This window comes from Papilio machaon, chromosome 27 (genome assembly GCF_912999745.1).
Source record: "Papilio machaon chromosome 27, ilPapMach1.1, whole genome shotgun sequence".
Taxonomy (NCBI): domain Eukaryota; kingdom Metazoa; phylum Arthropoda; class Insecta; order Lepidoptera; family Papilionidae; genus Papilio; species Papilio machaon.
In genome coordinates, this window is record NC_060012.1 from 3,768,806 (window position 1) to 3,789,870 (window position 21,065).

Sequence of the window (21,065 nt, forward strand, 5' to 3'; positions counted from 1 at the left end):
TGGCCGATCGGCCCAACGGGAAACACCTGTTGCATTAACAATACGTGATGAAATTTTGTATTTTTTTTTTATTATTTTGAACAGTCTATATTTTTATTAAAGTTTATAGAGTAAAGAAAAGTTTAGAATGGACATATTTAGTTTCGAACACATTTACTATGTTTTTACTGCACTGAAACTTTATCAATACTTGTCATTACAAACTAAATCTATAATTAGACATGAAAAATGTTTAAAACATATCTAGACCGACAAAGTTATCTGACCCAGTGACCATAAATCAAACTAAATTATACTAACTCACTAGAGCCCTCCTGTCAATGTCAAAAAATTGTCACAAGATTTTTTCTTGCATTCTTTTCATTTCTTTGCATTACAGCTGTCATGTCATTCTTTTTTTATATTATTATCTATGCTTATGTAGATTTTACATATTTTGTGGCAGAATTAACCGCGACAGTAGCGCCCCTCACCGGGTCAGATATCCTCGTTTGATTAAACCTACTAAATTTGCTAAAATGAGATCTTAAACACAGGAACCCCTTCCAAAGTCAAAAATTAATCCATTGCCCATTTCCCGTGAAAAAAATCAACCTTAACACCAAGAGTTAAGTATTATTTTCGCTTATCAACTATTGTTGAGCATATTTGACACGACTAGCATAGCGAAACTGCCCATTATATACAAAGTTGCCGGAATCGAAGCCAGAAGTTTGTATCTCTCTTCTGTAAAAGAAAAAAAAACATTTAAAATGCATTTTTTTTATTTACAATTCCAATGAACATTTTCTGGTTATGTTCTAAATATATTATTACTAAAAAAAACTTACTGATGTCAATAATAGAGTGATTTCGACAAAAACAGTTTTCCATATAAACACTGTAGAGTATTTATAAAAAGGATCCTGCACTTTTTATAGTTCGATAGCTCCTACGTAAAGTACTGTATGTCTGAATGGTAAATTTTTCTAGATAAAACTTTAAACATTAATACCTGAATAGTCATATGGGTCGCATAAGCTATTAAACATGAACAGTTCTTTCTAACATTACTTTAAAATTTACACAGAAATATAAGTATTTTCAAGTTAATTGAAAAGAAACATAAAATAGAGAGTAAATCGCAAAATTGAGACTTACGATAGTCTACGTAGGAGCCATCGAGTTTTATTTATTTTATATATTTAGTACTAGCTGTCGCCCGCGACTACGTTCGCGCGGAATTTAAAAATACACAATAAGTACCCTTTGCGTTCTTCCAGACTATGTTCTACATCTGTGCCAAATTTCATCAAGATCCCTTTAGCCATTATGGAGATACCTTCAAACAAACATCCATCCATCCAAACATTCGCATTTATAATATTAGTAAGAAAACATGAATTATTTGTGTTTATAATTTTGTTTTCTATACCCAATTAAAACATAACATATAATAAATAATTTTTTTTTTGTAAAAAAAAATAAATAAAAAAATAACGAAAATGGTAACTAATCCTTTTTAAATTAAAGACATTTTTTACTCAAAATTATACTTTTATTTAGATGTTTAATAATTATGTCTTAAAATATTAACAAAATAAAAACTAAAGGCCTAACGATAAAAAAAAACTTCAGACAATGTTTCAAGTATATTCTAGCTTTAACATAGTCAACGTTTTTATCGCACATTGATATTAGACATTACCAGAAATCATAGTTATTGAAACATTATTATGCCTAGAATTGCGAAATGTGATCTTTACCAATAAATAATGAAGTACTTGAAGTCAATTATATCAATCAGCAGCAGTCAAAGGGTTAAAACACGTGTTTAACTAAACAGTGTCTAACTTTGGAGTAATACAGTAGATTTTCAAAAAATTTTACACAAAAAAAAATCTATAAGACTGCTTAAAGAAAACCATATAAATAATGAGCAACCACATTTTGACGTTAAAGCTGATATTGCCAGAGAAAAAAAAAATATTTATTTTTGTAATAAGCCTAATTCAAACAAATTATAATAAATAACAATAGTAGAGCTCTCAGGAATATCTGTTGTACGAATGTGTCATCAGATGAAATACCACGACCACACGACCAGAAGACTGTCAAGTGGAAGTAATTCTGCACACTCTCTTCCACAGAGAGGAAGGAAAGGGAGAAGGACAGAGAGGAAGAAAGAGTGAGGAGGAAAGAAACACTGGAGTGTGCATTCCTGAGACCTAATTTACTCTTCTTATAAGTAAAGGATGGGAAAGGGAAGTGGATTTAATGAATGAGGGGACGCATAGGAAGGGGAAATATATATATCCTCTATATGTGCGTTCCCTTCTTCGTCAATTTTTAGGTCTATATGAAGCGGTCACTTCGCTATTTCGGTAAATTCAGGTGGCCATTTACTTGTTTGCCAAAATATAATAAATAATAAGGATTACTAATACAGATTAAAAATAAATTAAAAGAACTCAAATATTTAATATTTGTATATATTTTTTAAAGTCTTTATGGATCTAAGTCGGAATGCCTTATATAATAATTAAGATAAAATCTAAATCATTTATTAACATTTATTATTTTAATCCAATTTATATTCGATTTCATGAGACGAAATATATTTTTGTAAAACTTTAACTAGACAAAAAAAAACAAGATATTCATTTGACTAATGCAATATTTTTTAATACTAGAAATTATCTAAACATATACATAAATTTGATGAATATGTCGTAGGTTTCTGAGACTGAAACCTATATATAAAACATATCATCATCCCTGTCATTATCTTTGACAAAAACAGAGATAACAATATATTTTAAACGATAATTTTGATCTCAGAAACCAGCGGTTAATCTTAAAGGTTTATCTGTCAGTTTGACAGCTGTCAAAACTAACTTGACAACTATCGCTCTCTTTACTAAATCTCTTATTAATTCGATGATTTGCTTATTGTTTTTTTTTCATCAAAATTTTTTTTTTCAAAAAATCTTTTTTTATTTTCAAAAAAATCTTTTTTTTTCTCAACAAAATCTTTTTTTTTTTTACATAAGCGTGGTATGCGATAGTTTGTTACAAATGTCGGTGAATCCTTCAGGTACTTTATTAAGAGTCTTACTCAATCCTACCGAGTTAGTAAAAACTGTTTCGTTCCGTTCAAAGACAGTAGGATTCGGTACATCGAAATATATCTCCGGTTCGTTCTCTATGATCTCCTCTATGGTCTCCCAATTTGTCAACTTTTTCTTTGGCTCGCAACACTGACACATACCATAGTCACATTCCTTTTTACTCATAAAATATTCCGCGTCATCTAAAATTGTCGCTTCATCTTTTTGTACGGGAACGAATTCAGAAAATCTACGCGGAGATAATTTAATTAACTCTCCAATAGATTTATGTACACCTTCGTCTATGATTGGATTACCCAATCTATCATAGTCTATGCTCGGACCATCGACAAAGGAGGCTGTACGGCTCCGTGGCGGGGAGGGGGGGACATCGTAGCTCTCATTTAGTGTTACCATACTAGATTTTCGTATAGTCTGACCTGTCATAGCGATGGACTTTTTAGTTGTCGCCCAGCCCAGAGAGCGCTGCACCGCCATCTTCCATTTAGTATATCTCGCGTCACGATCTGAAAATATAACCAATAAATCCTTTTAATTAATTTTTAATATCAATTTAAATAACTCTATACACTAATGTATGGATTAAAAACGCCATCTATTGGTTAAATTTTAAAATAAAGATTTTATATTTTTCTAATTTAAATCTATATATATATAAAAGAAAGTTGTGTTAGTTACACTATTTATAACTCAAGAACGGCTGAATCGATTTGACTGAAAATTGGTGGGCAGGTAGCTTAGAACCAGGAAACCGACATAGGATAATTTTTACCCCGTTTTCTATTTTTTATTCTGCGCGGACGAAGTCGCGGGTAAAAGCTAATTTAATATAGTGTAAAAAATTATAACAAGTGAGATTAGAACTTGTTTTCAACTATGTTTAGAATTCAATTTCTTACAACATACTTGTGTCAATGTTATATGACCCTATGACACTCCGGATATCGAATGACACCTCAATTGTAAAATTGATTCAATTAGGCTCTAGAACAGGGATTCCCAAAATGGTCGATATAGAACTTAAAGCATTGCTAATTCTCACTCTGTCTTCTAATGACCTAAGTCAGAATTAATAATAATTATCTTAAAATTAGGTAATTTGGCTATGGAGGGTCTGAGGTAACAGTTCATTTTGAAAAATTGGGTCACTTGTCCCAAAATAGGTTGGGAATCCCTGGTCTAGACCATCACAAGTAAATTTACTTACACACAAACCCACATACATAAAAACTTACATACACGCGAATAAAATTACCACCCCCCCTTTGTCATTCGGGTAACAATACTTTAAATTGAAACCTTCAATAGCGTAAAAACCTTAAATTTAAATTGTGATTGTAAATCACATCTACAAATACAAATGCATTGCCTATCTTTAATCGATGAAAACACTCAAAAATAGTTCCCCTTCCAATGCGTTCTATTAAATCCACTTACCCTTCCCATAATATCCTAATAAGAAAAAGGGTGGGAAGAGAAAGGGGAGTAAGATAAGTCATACAAAACTGTCCCTCATCAGATTGAAAGAAATGTAAATTACCATCATCTGTGGTAGTTGGCAGGAAGGTGTCATTGGGTGTGACATGATGCCTCCACTGGTCCACTGCCCACACTCCGGCAGCATTGCCCGCGCACACCGCCGCGCCCAGCGCTGACATGTCCCACGTGTGGGCACGCACTAAATAATACATCTGTCTATTAACATTTTTAATGCATAATTAATTTATATTGCATTAGATAGAGGAAGAAAAAGAGATAGAAAGGAAGAGAGAGAAGAAGGGAGAAATTGGGCTATGGTAGTTTTCGGAGAAACTAAAATAGCTTTGTTAGTAGTCTATAAAATTAATCTAGAAATTAATCTAAATATTTAAATACTAAAGCATCGAGTTCGGGTGTTTAATATGAGAAAACATCATTTCATTTGATTTCTATCATGATTCGTTGATAAAATAAAAAAAAAATTGCATCAAATATTTTTGTATAACAATTTCATGGCATTGATACAATCTACCAATTTTTACCAAAATCTACCTAATTTTACCAAAATCTACCATATTTTACCAAAATCTACAAATTTTACCCAAAATCTACCAAATTTTACCCAAAATCTACCAAATTTTACCCAAAATCTAACAAATTTTACCAAATTAACCAAAATCTACCAAATTCTACAATTTCTTAACAAATCCTATATATGCCTATCTATGTGCAATACTAACAGACAGGTATGCCGATGAGGTCTGCCTGCAGCTGCATGAGCAGCTGGTTCTCAGCCATCTTGCCGTCCACGTGCAGCTTGCCCAGCGGCATGCCGCAGTCTTTGTTCATCGCCTCCAGGATATCCCTACAAACATATCACTTATTGATGGTTTCTGAGACCAAAATGCCTATATAAAACATACTAGCTAACGCCCGTGACTCTGTCCGTGCGGTATTATTATTATATTACAAGGTGGCAAACAAGCAAGCGGCTATGAATTCGCCAAAATGGCGAAGCGACCGCTGCCCATAGACATTTGCAATTGCAAATGCGTTGCCTACCCTCAATCGACGAAGGAGATGAATAAAAAGAGAATATTTAACCTTCCTATGCATCTCCTCCATCAAATCCACCTCCCCTTCCCATCCTTTCCTTATAAGAAAAGGGGGTGTGAAGGAAAGAGGACTAAAATGAGTCCTCCAACACCACACTCATCAGACTGTAGTTAGAATGTCTTCCACTTTCCGCCTGTCTTCTGTAAGGTCGTGGTATTTCACTGAGCGAGGACAATTCCTGCAACTGATGTTATTGCTGACGTCTACCTCTGCACAAAATTTTACAATTTCTTAGGACCTCTACCTCCTATGTAGTATATTTTAATGCAAGTTGAAAAAATAATGAAAACTCTCATAATGTCACTAATTTGTTCTTTATAAGTCTTTTCATGATATCACTTTATTCCAATCTATATATATAAAAGAAAGTCGTGTTAGTTACACTATAACTCAAGAACGGCTGAATCGATTTGACTGAAAATTGGTGGGCAGGTAGCTTAGAACCAGGAAACGGACATAGGATAATTTTTACCCAGTTTTTTTTTTTATTCCGCGCGGACGGAGTCGCGGGAAAAAGCTAGTTGTTTAATATAAAAGAGTAATATAAAAAATGTCACCTAGTCTGAAAGCAGACAGCTTCCAGCGCCGCTCTGATGATGTGGTTCTTTGTGGTGAATGCTGTCAAACCACAGATTATCCTGAAATTTATATAAATTGAAATTCAACAATACTTCAAGATAAGATATTTAATACTATCTTGAATCAATGTTACAAAAATTATACATTCGTAAATTTGGATGGATGGATGTTTAAAAATAGATTTAAGTGAAATTTGGAATAGATGTAGAACTTAATTTGGAAGATCACATAGGCTACTAATTATTTTTCCGCGCGAACAAGTTAAAAGCTATTTATTTATAAAATAGATTGTATTTATGTATTAAAATTGGTATAAAACTAGTGATCGCCCGTGATTTTGTTCGCGTATAATAAAAAAATAGCCTATAACATGCCCTCATACATCAGCTACATTCCAATTAAAGTCCCGTCAAAATACTTCCAGCTGTTCCGGGGATTACCCGGAACATACGCTGCCTTGCGGACAGACAGACAAAAATCATGTATACAAAATAATTTATTTAAAAAAAAAAGAAAACATCTCACCCTCTGGCATCCTTCCTCCAGTAGGGCGCGTACAATCCGCTGAAGGCGGGCACAAAGTAGACATCTCCAGTAGAGAAGACCTGGCCCGCTATCTGCTCCGTCTCCGTCGCCACGTCCTTCATCAGCTTCAGATTGTCTCGCAGGAACTTCATGGCACCTCCGGCGACTGCTATCGAACCTACATAATACTTACTAATATTATAAATGGGAAAATTTACAAACAAACGCACAGACAGGAATTCTAAAAACCGTTTTATGGTTGCGTTTAAAGTATATAAGTGAATTTGAGGTACACTCAGAGAAAGCAGCGGTGTTTCATCTTGAAAACGAGTCGTTTGAACGTTTCATAAACATTGAGATGACAACGCGCAAACAATTACTAATAGTACGCAGCTTTATAAATTCCCTGTTAACAATAAAGTGAGTCGTTGTTACATTAATAATTGTTTTTTACTATTATCTCGTTGTTTGCGCATCTCACAGTTACCTAGTTAGTTCGTCGGTCAATAAAATGAACATATAAAGGTTCAGTTTTTTCCTTTCGAGATACGACACAAAAGAGGTGCGGAGTTTATATCGTTGTAAAGAACAAAGTAATTTTTCTGTACCTTGCAAACCGTGAATTTCCTCGATTGTACATATATTTGTTACCACACAAATCCAGAACCACTCAACGGATCTAGATGAAATTTGATACATAAACAGATAATATTCTAGAATATGCATAGACACATTTATTTTTTTCAACACGTAGCTAACATACCTTCTAGAGCATAAACAACGGGTGCATTAGGACCCAGTTTGTATGCGACTGTAGTAATAAGTCCATGTGTTGAGTGAACCCGCCTGGTGCCAGTGTTGTACAACAAGAAGCAGCCGCTGCGGTATGTATTCTTGGCCTGGCCAGCCTGCAGACAGTTCTGACCTACCAGCGCAGCTTGTTGATTACCTAACATCTGTCAAATACATATGTTACAGTTTTTTTTTGCTAACTTTATAAATCAGAGACTTATTTACAAAAAAATTATGCTTTTAGTGAACCCTCTTGCCATATAACGCCTCCGGGTTTTTCCGTGGATATAGATAAAAAAAAGAAACTAACTCAGAAACCAACGGTAACTGACTTATCGTTGGTTTCTGAGACCAAAACATCTGTATAAAATCTATAATCATCCATGTCATTATCTTTGACAAAACTGAGATACCAATATGTTTTAAACGGGAATTTTAGTCTCAGAAACCTACGATTAGTTGAATTATTTCAGTTATTTCAGGTTTCTCTGTCAGTTATCCTTCACACAAACGAACCCGCAGGCGACAGCTATTTTATCTTACTAATATTATAAATGTGAAAGTTTAAATGGATGTATATTTGTTATAAGGTATCTCCGGAACAACTCATCGGATCTTGTTGAAATTTGTCACAGATGTAGAATAAAGTCTAGATCAGTGTTTTTCAAAGTGGGCGATAACGCCCCCTTGGAAAAACACTGATCTTGAACCTAGGAGGGGGGCGATAAGGGGTCCAAAAAATGGGGGGCATTGAAATTAATTAAAGTAATGAAATTGTGGTTTTTAAATTTTAGGGCTGAATAAAAATTAAGGGGCTCTGAAATATAATTGATTTTCAAAGGGGGCGATGAAAGAAATAAGTTTGACAATCACCGGTCTAGAAGAACACATAGGATACTTATTAAGTTTTTTATTTAATTAAACTCGGGCGAAGTCAGAAGACAGCAAGTTGTATAATAAATATAATATTTAATATCTTACCCCTGATATTCCCATACCATCTAATATAGAGCCATCTTTAACAACTCCATATAGCTCTGAACTGCTTCGTATTTGTGGTAAAGAGTCTCTGTGTATACCGAATAACCTGGAATTTAGAAAAATTATCACCTTTTTAAAATTATTACAACTAGCAAAAAAAATAACAACGAATTCTTTGAAAAAAAAAAATTTTTCTTCTCAGATCAATTTTTACTTAAATTATTCTGAAATCCATTATAATAAAATGTTATTAATTTTACAAAATTAAAGAAATATATACGAATGTTTGTATGAATGGATGGATGGATGTTTGTTTGAAGATATCTCCGGAACGGCTCAACGGATTTTGATGAAATTTGATACAGATTTAGAACATAGTCTGGAAAAACACATAGACTACTTTTTATGTTATTTTCTAATTCTGTGGGGACAGAGTCACGGGCGACAGCTAGTATAGGATAAAAATACAATTTTTATTTCAGAATATAGTTATTTTTCAATATTTTAACTAAGTTCATTATGAAATGTAAATAAATTTAAACCTTACCTGCACAGCATAGGGTCCCAATTCAATGTGTCGAGGTCCATTAATAAAGTTCTAGAAGCATTTGTCACATCAGTTATATGTAACCCACCTTGAGGACCTCCGGTTAAGTTCTAAAATAGTAAAAAAAAAAAAATATCAAGAGTTAAGAATACAAGGTTCAAATTAATACAAAATTCATTAATCCATACAATCATCCATACAAACTCACCCAAACAATCCAAGAATCAACAGTCCCGAACAACAATCTCTTATCCCGACTTGCTCGTCTCACTGCTTTTATATTATCCTTCATCCATCGCATCTTTAGAGCGCTGAAGTAAGGACTTATTGGTAACCCGCTGATACTTTTTAGATAATTCTTATTTCTGTCTGGTAACTTAGCCAGGACAGCATCAACTGTTGTATCTGTACGTATATCATTCCATGCTGAAAAAAAAAATCACTATTTAAAATCTTTCAATTTAAAATTTCATAGATTTTTTAAGATAATTTGGTTTTTAGCTTCCGCTAGCAGTTAAAAATAATCTTTAATAGGGGTATGAAAATTAGATAGTAGCCGATTCTCAGACCTACTGAATATGCATATAAAATTTCATAAAAATCAATCAAGCTGTTTCACTAGAACTTTATCTATATATATAAAAGAAAGTTGTGTTAGTTACACTATTTATAACTCAAGAACGGCTGAATCGATTTGACTGAAAATTGGTGGGCAGGTAGCTTAGAACCAGGAAACGGACATAGGATAATTTTTACCCCGTTTTCTATTTTATATTCCGCGCGGACGGAGTCGCGGGTAAAAGCTAGTATATTTTATAAATATTCTAGTGTCTGTATGTAGGGTTGCCAGGTCGCCAAACCTACTAGCCGGACAGACCAGCCAGTTTAGCCGGATATTTGGGTAGAAAGGTCGGACACCCTGTATTATTTAGTACTTTATCTCAGTATTAATAGGTACACTTTCGTTTGGGAAATGTAAAAAGCCTAACAAAAGCCGGACAACTCGGACACCGTTTATTTTGGCCGGACACGCAATCAAATATGTCCCGCTTTATCCGGACGCCTGGCAACACTATCTGTATGTAATACAGTCAAATCTAGATATGCGAGAAAGCTCTATAAGCGAGAGTCATTGTACGATAGGTATAATACCTCCACAAGCGAGAAATTCGGCTAAAAGGGAAAGCTCTATAAGCGAGAAAATATCGCGGTCCCTTGAACTCTCGCTTATAAAGTTTCGACTTTTTTTTGTCCATGTTTATTCCAGGTTTCCGAAAAGACTGATATTTGACGGGACTTTTGCGAGCTGATGATGCGAAAATATCTTAGGCGTTATTTTATATTTCACGTTGAAGAAGTAACAAGCAACAGCCAATGAGTAATATAATTCAAAAATTAAGAATCCTGAAGTTTTTCATTTATCGTTGGTTTCTGAGACCAAAATCCCTGTTAAAAACATATCATTCCTCTATCTTTGATGAAAGAGAGATAACAATATTTTTATAGAATTATGGTTTCAAAAACCAACGATTAGTCGAAGCAGTAAGAGAAATCTTTTAAGACTATTTACCTATAGCAGGATGTAGCGGCACTCCAGTATATTTGTCCCAAGCTATAGTTGTCTCCCTCTGATTGGTTATACCTAATGTCACTATGTCTTCTTTAGAGTATCCTGGAATGAAAAAAAAAACGTTCAAAGTTTATTAAGAATACTAGCTGACGCCCGCGACTCCGTCTGCGTAGAATTAAAAAAACTTAATTAGTCTATGTGGTTCTTCCAGACTATGTTCTACACCTATGACAAATTTCAGTGAGATCAATTGAACCGTTCAAGAGATACCTTCTAACAAACATCCATATAAACATCTTATCTATATATAAAAGAAAGTTGTGTTAGTTACACCATTTATAACTCAAGAACGGCTGAATCGATTTGACTGAAAATTGGTGGGCAGGTAGCTTAGAACCAGGAAACGGACATAGGATAATTTTTACCCCGTTTTCTATTTTTTTATTCCGCGCGGACGGAGTCGCGGGTAAAAGCTAGTTCTTTTATAATATTAGTAGTACATTTTATTGTTTATTTACATTGAATAGGCTCAAAAACTACTCAACCGATTTAGATAATTATTTCCTTGTTGGGAAGCTACATTAATCCCGGATGACAGACTAGAATTTATTACTAGATTTTTTTTAATTCCACGGAGACGAAGGTGCAGGCAACTGTTTAAATAATGTCACCAATCTATAGTAATTTATGACAGTTTATAATCGATCTAAGCCTATTATAAAATGCTATCTAACTATGTACTAAATCTTTCATATTCCGTCATTGTAACGGTTAGAATTTGAAATTACATTTTATTTAACTGGTAACATTTAAGTTTGAACATTGTATGTAAGGCCTTGAAGATACATAAGTATGTCTGTAATTTATCATGACAGTAATCAAACTATTAGTCAAATTAAAGGTGGACAAAAATCTAAATTTACCGGTGACATAAACATACCTAACTCAGTCAATTGTCCTATAGCGTTGTCGGCGCATGTTTTGATGTGATTTAAAATTTCCATAGGGTCTTGTTCGTACCATCCTTCTTGTGGCTGTACTTCTGTTTTATCTAACTGATAAGCGGCTAATTCTTCTGAACATTCCGCCTCGAATATCTAAAAAAATTTAAACACTATCAATAAAAGATCAATCTTAACAACGAAAACCAGAGGCTTAGTACGAAAATTTGCCGAATCGTGTCTCGCAAAATTTCGTGTTAGGCCCCCTGGTACGCCGACTGTAGTGAGTGGGATAAGCAAAGCGAAATTGATAACACAAATGTTAATTTGCAATGTATAGTATTTGACCGTCAATTTCCACTGACGTACCACTAGTGCGAAAAACATCTCATCCAATACATTCTACTTGAAAAAAAAAAAATCTACAATTCTTTCAGCAGTGAAAATCCACCGTATAAAAATAGTATATTCATATTAATGTATCTATCACACTGGCCACTAAATAAAAGCAAAAAAAAAAAACATTGACGTTGTGAAAAATAAGAAAAAATATCACAGACTGTGTGATATGTGTTGAGCAAAAAAACGTAAGACACGATCCTAATTACGTTTACAAACAAAAACAAGGACATTGTAACTAAAAAGTAAACCAGTGATATATTACATTATGTAATCATGAGTCTCCAATTTTTTTTAATTTACTATAAAAATTCAGTCGAATTGATAACCGCCTTCTTTTTGAAGTCGGCTAAAAAGTGGCAAACAAGCAAGCGACTAAGTGACCGCTACCCATATATATCCGCAATTGCAGTTACGACCTGCCTTTAATCGGCAGTTGGGAGGACAAACAAAAAAGCAATAATTCCAATTTATATTCGACCCTTCCTTTGGCAAATTCACCTCTCCTTCCCAACCTTTCCTTATAAAAAAAAAAGGATGTGAAGGTGTAGAAGAATTTGACTCCAGCACACACAGTCCTCAAACAAAACACGATTACTTCGTCGTTCGGAAAGTCATTTCGTTTTTTCTCGTTAGGATTCGTGTATTTTCGAAGAAGATGCACCACGTCCTGGAAGGTCAGTTGGAGCTGATAAAGGCATTATTAACCATAGAAATATACATAGAAAATAGAAATAAAAACGAAACGACTTTCCGAAAAACCCAATAGTTAGAGCTTGTCGTATACCTTCTGTGACCGGGCCAGTCAGATATTTGAAAATTCGAAATGCACACTACTACAGACTCATGCTTAAAATGCTTGAACATAAACATACCACAAATCTGACTGTCTTGGTGCCATCATCGATAACACCGACCAATGACTTCTTCAATCCGTTTTTGACTGGCATGTCGGCTTCTGGAAATAAATACAAACAAATAAAATATTAAAATAAACTTATATAAAACATTTGATAAGCGACTTTCAAAGGGTTATTCTGATAATTTTTTTTAATTTTCGGCATTAATAAAAACAAAAAAAAATTGTCGGATGTTTGGTATTATTTATTCTGACTAGCACCTCTAGTCATGGGAGAATAACATATAACTAATATTATAAATGCAAAAGTTTAGATGGATGGATGTTTCTTTGAAGGTATCTTCGGAAAGGCTCAACGGATCCTAATGAAATTTGGTACAGTAGAACATAATCTGTAACACATAGGGTACTTATTAAATTTTTTATTAATTCCGCGCGGACGATGTCGCGTGCGATAGCTAGTATTTTATAATTTCACTGAACATAATAATGTCTAATTTATGTATAAATTTTCCATTAATCACATGTTCTTTGGACACATTTATGCTTAATGTAATTATGACAAGATTATGAATACTAAAGTTCAAATTAATTAAAATGCTTACATTAAATAATCGTTTGTTTATTTTAACTTACAAACATAACTTTAATTAGGTATAAAGTAATTTGAATACTTCTTATTGAAAATATTTTTTCTTATTACTTGAAATTAAACATTTTAAATTGGATCCTAATTATATAAGCATGCCAAATAGATTTGAATTTATGAAATAAAAATGTTTTTTTTGCAATGAAAGGAAAGGTTGTTCTCCGATCGATCGGCCCAATGGGATTTTTTCCCATCGAGCCTCTTTCCATGCGTGCTCTTCTCCGTTGAATAAAGATAAGCAACACATCTGCATTTGCGGATGTCTATGGGCAACGGCAACGGTCGCCTCGCTATTTCGGTGAGTTCAGGTGACCCTTTGTTCATTTGCCACGTTATATCATTTTAAACACTACTAGCTGACGCCCGCGACTCCGTCCGCGCGCAGTTAAAAAATGGGGGGGAGGTTTATGAAAAATAGATGTTGGCCGATTCTCAGACCTACTGAATATGCTCACAAAATTTCATGAGAATCGGTCAAGCCGTTTCGGAGGAGTACGGGAACGAAAACTGTGACACGAGAATTTTATATATTAGATAAATCAAGTGTTGCAACCGTTGATGTTATATCAATCCGAAATTAATTGACATGATTCATAGTGGAAAGATTATTATAAAATTAAAGTAATCAGGAAAACTTTGACCTTATGATAATTGCTATTTATTACATTTGGTTGTAGAAATAAATTTTAATTAAGACAACTTTATCAGTACGTATATTATAAAATAAAGTTCACTGGCCAATATGTCTTGATATACTATATTTTACTCGACTGATACAGGTGGATGATTTATCGCATGTATGTATGAATTTGTATGTATTTAAGTTGTGACCTAACTGTTACCTAAACGACTAATCTGATTAAGAATGATATGCCATTCGATACGTATGCTTCCCTTGAGTTTTTATGTTTTTAATAGTGTCAATTATTTGATTCTTAATGGAATTAAATAGTAAACTTATTCTATCTGGCCAAAAGCTTATGTGTGCGTAAGATAAACGGTTTACTCATACATACATTTTGATTTATGAATAAAATCTTACTAATATTATATATATTACTAAGTATCTCCATACGGCTTCATGGATCTGAATGAAATTTGATAGTAGGTACATCATTTGGAAAAAGTAAGAAAGTGAATGAAAACATCGTGGTGCAACCTGCACATATCTTATAATTCAAAGGTGAACTCAAGCCGTATTGGGTCATCGTGGTAGATTATGGCCTAGTCACCCTTAGGGTAGGCTCCAAGCCCCTTAGTGGAGACATAATATACTGAGCTGATGATGATAATACATAGGCCACCTATCTCTGTAATATATAAGGTTCCCACATCGTATACTACATTATATATTTTTTTATTCCGTGCGGACAAAGTCGCGGGCAAATGCTAATAATACTTGATGTTAAAAAACTGGATAAGTCTGTAATAATTGAATTTATTTTTACGATAAAGTTAGTCTAAACAAATATTTTATCTTACAGATTACGAAAGATAACAAATCAAGAATTATACATACCTAATGCGTCTGCATTAGATAATTGTAGCCAAGAAAATAAGAGTCAAAGGATGTTACAGGATGTTCACGGATTCGATCTGCCCAAAAAAACATCCGAGACGCGAAAATGTATGAATGAAAACCCAAGGGTTTAACAATACTGAAGCAAAACTAACATAGTAAACTTAGATGCCAATTGACCTTGGTCGAAAGTAGGTCAAGACAAAAGAGGGTGAATAAGTGGGCTTTCGACTATCGTGACATTTACACATGGTGCATGATTCACAAGATCCTTGTCCAATGTCTCATACATTGGACAAGGATCTTGTGACTCTTTTTGGCCTATAACACGGCAGAACCAATGAAATGCCTACTGTAGTTAAACTCTAGTTAAACTTATGCGCATCGGACCTGTGGGTCTAACACGAATGTTTGCGAAAACCGCCATCGTATCGTCTACGACAAAATTTGAATTAAAATTGGTACACCAAAAATCTACCAATTTCGACGTAATTGACGATGATTCGAAGGCTATTGTCAAAGATATTCGTGCTAGGCCCACAGATGTGTTCGTCTTTATGTTACAATTTGTGATTTAATTTACGCAACTTCTTAGAGTTTGATTATAACGTGGTCGTTAATAAACACGTTTTAATCTAAATTAGTCAGACTATACCGTCGCCACTCTCACCGGGCCAGATCAGTTTGTAACACTACTATTCTAGAATAAATTCTTATTTTTTTTTTTTTTGAAAAATCGTAAATTTAAACTGAATAAATTGTATTATTATATGTTACACTTGCTTATTCTAGAATATACTCGAAAACGTCGCAATAATTAGCAATGAAAAATAAGTTATGGCGAGTAAGATTCAAACTCGTTTTACACTAAATTAGAATTTTATTTCTTACCTCCATTGTTTATGTTTTGTGGCAATGTTATGACCCTATGACACTCTAGGGAAGAAGACGAATCGAATGAAACCTCACTCATGAAAATCGGTTTAATCGTTTAGGCTCTAGGCTGTTACAACGGACGGTTAATAAAAAATGTCTCTTTATTGACAACAAGCTGTCGCCCGCGACGCCGTTCGCGCGGAATTTAAAAAAAAGTAAGTAGCCTATGTGTTCTTCCCGACTGTGTTCTACATCTGTGCCAAATTTCATCAAGATCCGTTGAGCCGTTTCGGAGATATCTTCAAAAAAACATCCATCCATCCATCCTTCTCTATGTATCGTTAAAGCCGTCTCCTACCGTGTTATCATAGCGAAGCGTCTCAGCCGAGATAACAGATTTAACTTTAATCCAGCAGGTTTTACAAGCGGAAGTTTTCCAATATCAACATTTTATCTTACAACTTTTCTTGGTAGGTAAAGAAAGACATTCACATAATGAAATACTAGTAAAACTCTCCGAATAACAGATACTTAGTCAATTTTGATGCGACAATTTTGAGAATTAATTTCTAAGTAATGAAATAAATTTAATATAATAACTAGCTTTTACCCGCGACTCCGTCCGCGCGGAATAAAAAAATAGAAAACGGGGTAAAAATTATCCTATGTCCGTTTCCTGGTTCTAAGCTACCTGCCCACCAATTTTCAGTCAAATCGATTCAGCCGTTCTTGAGTTATAAATAGTGTAACTAACACGACTTTCTTTTATATATATAGATAGATGTTATAAAGACGCATGTATGGTACATGACTAGATGAGTTTTAGACATGGGTTAGGCCTAGGACAGGGATGGCGAACCATTGGCACGTAACACAATATTTTGAACACATCACCGATCACAAATTCAATATGCATTACGCTAACAGTATGAAATAGTTATAAGAAAACGTGTGTCATCCCTGCACTACGGAATATTCCAAAAATCACAAAGTTAAAATTATTGTCACTTTATTATTTGTTTCAACTTATTACCACCACAATATTGAACAAACAGCTAAATTACTAGCTTAAAGGGATTTAAAATTAACAATACAATGATTAATTAAATATATTGATTAAAAAAATTGTTAAATAATTCAAAGAAATGTCTAATTTACTTACAAAAACAAAAGATAAGAAATAGAATTAAATCCTACTTAAAATTTCCATTCGAAACAAAAGCCAAAATTTATCGCATACAATTAATTCCAGTGTCTGAATGTCACAGAGTATAATCTGATAATAATAACAGAGATTAAAAAATAAATAACTTATCAATCCACTGGAACATACTAAAATTATTTAAAAAAATAAATTAAAATAAAACCTTACCGTTTTTCATTTTATGAGAGTTGTCACTGGCAGTAAAATTAAAACACTATCGAAATTTCAGTCAATAAAAAAAAACTTTTTAACAAACGTCACAATGTCAAAACGCGCGCTACTTATGAGTGAAGGAAGTGTACTGCGGAGGCGCGGCAAGTCACACCCGTATATACTTCTTATCAAAGCGCGCCAAACTGTGACGTAGCAAACATGTATTGCACTAGGGTAACATTAATTCGAACTTGTATCGAGATAACTGTATTCGTAACCCTTACAGCAGAATATATGGAGAAGTAAAAGTAAACGAATTTAAGTAATTAAAAAATCAACTGTTGAAAACTCTATTTTAAGTAGGCGAGATTGAGAATTTAAGTTTACGCTGTATATAATGTTTATTTTAAATATGAGGCATGACTTACGTAAATCAAAAAAAACATTACATTACAAATATAATTATCGATTTATAAATAATATATACTAACATGTATTACATTAATTAAGATTCAAGACTGTCCATAACAATTTTTGTTTATGGCCACCGCAACGTTACGTCAATTTTTACGATATGCGATGCCGTTTCTACATAATCTTTATTAGCAATTTGTACTCATTTGTCGGTCTAATAACACGTAATGACTGTTTATCGTTTGTACAAAATTTGGACACGATATCTCTTAATAACATTTATGGTAGTAAGCCTACACGAAGATAAATCAAACGCACGAAGATAATCTAGAAATTTTTCCTATATTTTCGGTAACTAAATATTCCACTGATAAAACATAAGAAGCAATATATTTTTTTATAAATTTCAATCTCTTTTTACCATTGACCATAGTTAAAAACATTGATGAATTACAAAAACAAATATCATTGACCTTGGCGAACATTTTTTTAGCATAACACATAAAAAGGCGGGAAAGTAAACGTCAAAAGTAAAAGATTAACAATTGTAAATACCGTCTATGCATCGTTAGCGCTTTAAAACTCGTTTAAAATCCTTATCGTCCATTGAAACAAATCTTCATTCAGCAATCACTATTACGACACTAATATATTTCAAATGCTAAGTATTATTTTTGCGCTATATTTTGTCACCTAGATAACGCCAGCTGGCTAATAGCAAGATTCGCATGCGCCGAAGTCTTTAAAAATAGACAACGTTAGTTATATACTCATTTCAAATGTGTTGTGTACAATGAATTTGCTGATGACTATTTTTGTATGATGTGTAATAATCATTGTCGCCGGGATCGTCTGGAATTCTATTGTCTGGATTTCATCAGGTTATTATTCGTGCAGTATTATGTACTTTTGTAGGGCAATCTAAATCAATATACGATGATAAATACAAAAAAAAAATTTTAACAATTACAACGCAATTATAAAATTTTCACAAATTAATTAGAAAGACATAAGTTAATAGAACATTGCAGTTTTATGAAAAAAAAAAAAAATTATGAGTGTTTTAATGCTGATCTGGATAGGTTCCTCTCTCAAAGCACACACATTTCCACCAATACAGAGATAAAGTAAGATTTTGTATATTATTTTGGATAGAAACTTGGGGTAAGTTTAACTATTTATAACAGACCTTGAATGTTCCATGACCATGATTCAAGGTGAAATAAGAAATTGAAGTGAAAAATGAAATAAGTATCCTATGTGTTCTGCCAGACTATTTCTACATCCATGCCTAGTTTTATCGAGATCGATTGATCCATTCCGGAGATATCTTCTAACAAACATTCATTTAACAAACTTTCGTATTAATAACACTAGTAAGTTAGTAAGATTTCAATACTTGTATGAGTAGGTACTAGTCCGCAATTTTGTTAGTACTAAATATAAATAACATTTGATTTCATTTATATTTTTAGAACAATGTATGCGAAAAACGGAACATTAAAAAAATATCAAGGTCATTACGAGTACGACGTCGCACAAATTACATTAAACTATCGTAATGTGACGTAATATAGTACAATATTTCCAGAGCTGGGCGTTAACTCGTTAATCCGTTAATCGTTAATTAACGAAGTTAACATTTTGCTTAACGGATTAACTTTTAAGTTAACTTCAAAAAGTGTTAACGCTTTGTTAACTTCCGTTAAACTCAACTTCCGTTAGTAAAAGTCCGTTAATCATTAAATTAGAAACTTGGAGACGTGCTGTCATTTTGTTTAAATTACGCGCCACGCCAAGCTCGTAAGTTCAGCTATGTTGGGCGACTGTCGGTGACTCGAATGGTGAACGAAAGAGTTGATAATTGATATATGTGAAGTTCGCCTGCAACTGTGATGCATCAGAGCGTCCGGGAAAGACGTGACCAACAGGACAAAATTAAAAGAAGGTTCGAAATAGTATATTTCATAACGAGTAACGAAATAGTATATAAAAGCACGAGTATATAATAGCCCACATTCCGAACGCTCTTCGTCCTTGCAATACGCCACTTTTTGAGCAACCGTATTAAAACACTTTTTTACTCGTGCTTTTTCTTTAGCTTTTCCAAACTCGTGCGTTCTCTTTCCCAACTGTCAAAATAATGTCTGTTAAAAAGAAAAACAAACCACGAAATTTTTACAAAAAAAAATCATTGAAGATTTTATGATTCAAGCAAATGTTTCTAAAAAGAAGCTCCTAATTTGTTACAATATCAGATTTAATGGTTTGATTCAATGAATTAGGTTAGTTTTCATTTTATTTCATCTCATTAAATTAAATTTTCATTTCATATCAATAAAAATAATCCACTGAAGACTTGGTTGTTTGGGCATAGTCCCTTTGCCTACCCAGAATGGGTGAAGAAAACAAAAAAAAAATCTCTATTTGTATTCTTTTACGGTTGGCGCCATTTTCCGAACATTATAGTTAGTTGAGTTTATTGTGTTTTTATTATTCTATTAAATTGCTTCATTTTTTCGCAACTGTATCAAAAATAGTTGTTTAGTACACGTGCGAAACTGTCATTACAACTTGTTCCAACTGTCAACCCTCACCTTCGGCTGCGCCTCGGCTCGGGTAGACTTTTGTCGGAACTCTTTGCAATGACAGGTTTTCCGCACTCGTAATAAAATATACTATAATGCATTCATACTTGTCTCTAATACTAATGTGTACACTCTATAAATGTATAGTCAAATTACTATTTTAATCAAGTGTCGCCACATAAGTGTGAAATTAGTATGTATAATTTTGGTATGGTTAACTGTTAACGATTAACTTTAACTTGCGTTAAATTTTCGAGAATTTAACGCTTTAACGATTAACGAAGTTAATTTTTTAATTAACGTATTAACGATTAACGAAGTTAACTTTTCGATTAACTGTGCCCACCTGTGAATATTTCATTTGCTAATATTTTTAACATGAGAGTGAATGTTGAAACAAACTTAAATCATTGTTATCCTAATTTATAATAAGAAACATCCAAGATCATCACGAAACTGGACTTTTCAATACATTTTATGGCACAGTATGTTTCTTTTTCCATACATTTTAAAAGTACAAGTATTTTGTTAGTGGTAACAATGTAATAAATAATCAACTATCATTTTTCCAATACTTGAATTGTTGAATGGACTAATAGCAAAGAGATTTAACCAACATCTTAAGAAGTTCTTGTTAAATAGTTGTATTAATGGTACATTACTAAATGTAGACCATGTAGAAATCTTATCCATAGTGACATTCCTGTCTCTGCAGCTCTGACCACTTGAAATATGTCAAAATAGAAAATAATAGCTTTTACCCG

At 33.3% G+C, this 21,065-nt stretch overlaps 1 protein-coding gene across 3 annotated transcripts; it reads right to left on the bottom strand.

Annotated features, from left to right (window-relative positions):
• Nucleotides 1-393: 393 nt before the first annotated feature.
• LOC106712213 (glycerol kinase) lies at nucleotides 394-18,366 on the bottom strand. Of its 3 annotated transcripts, XM_045684622.1 has the most exons (14): nucleotides 17,315-17,457; nucleotides 12,915-12,997; nucleotides 11,640-11,796; nucleotides 10,700-10,801; nucleotides 9,338-9,555; nucleotides 9,130-9,239; nucleotides 8,583-8,688; nucleotides 7,573-7,765; nucleotides 6,810-6,987; nucleotides 6,263-6,343; nucleotides 5,330-5,454; nucleotides 4,651-4,788; nucleotides 3,530-3,616; nucleotides 394-726 (listed from the first exon to the last, which is right to left on the bottom strand). In XM_045684622.1, exons 1-14 carry the CDS (start codon nucleotides 17,322-17,324, stop codon nucleotides 629-631), a joined length of 1,686 nt encoding a protein of 561 aa, XP_045540578.1. In that variant the 5' UTR covers nucleotides 17,325-17,457; the 3' UTR covers nucleotides 394-628. The 3 variants fall into 3 exon arrangements, with proteins under 3 accessions (XP_045540578.1, XP_014360191.2, XP_014360190.2); XM_014504705.2 differs by lacking the exon at nucleotides 394-726 and having other exon boundaries at nucleotides 2,957-3,616; XM_014504704.2 differs by lacking the exons at nucleotides 394-726; nucleotides 17,315-17,457 and adding an exon at nucleotides 18,269-18,366 and having other exon boundaries at nucleotides 2,958-3,616.
• Nucleotides 18,367-21,065: the final 2,699 nt, after the last annotated feature.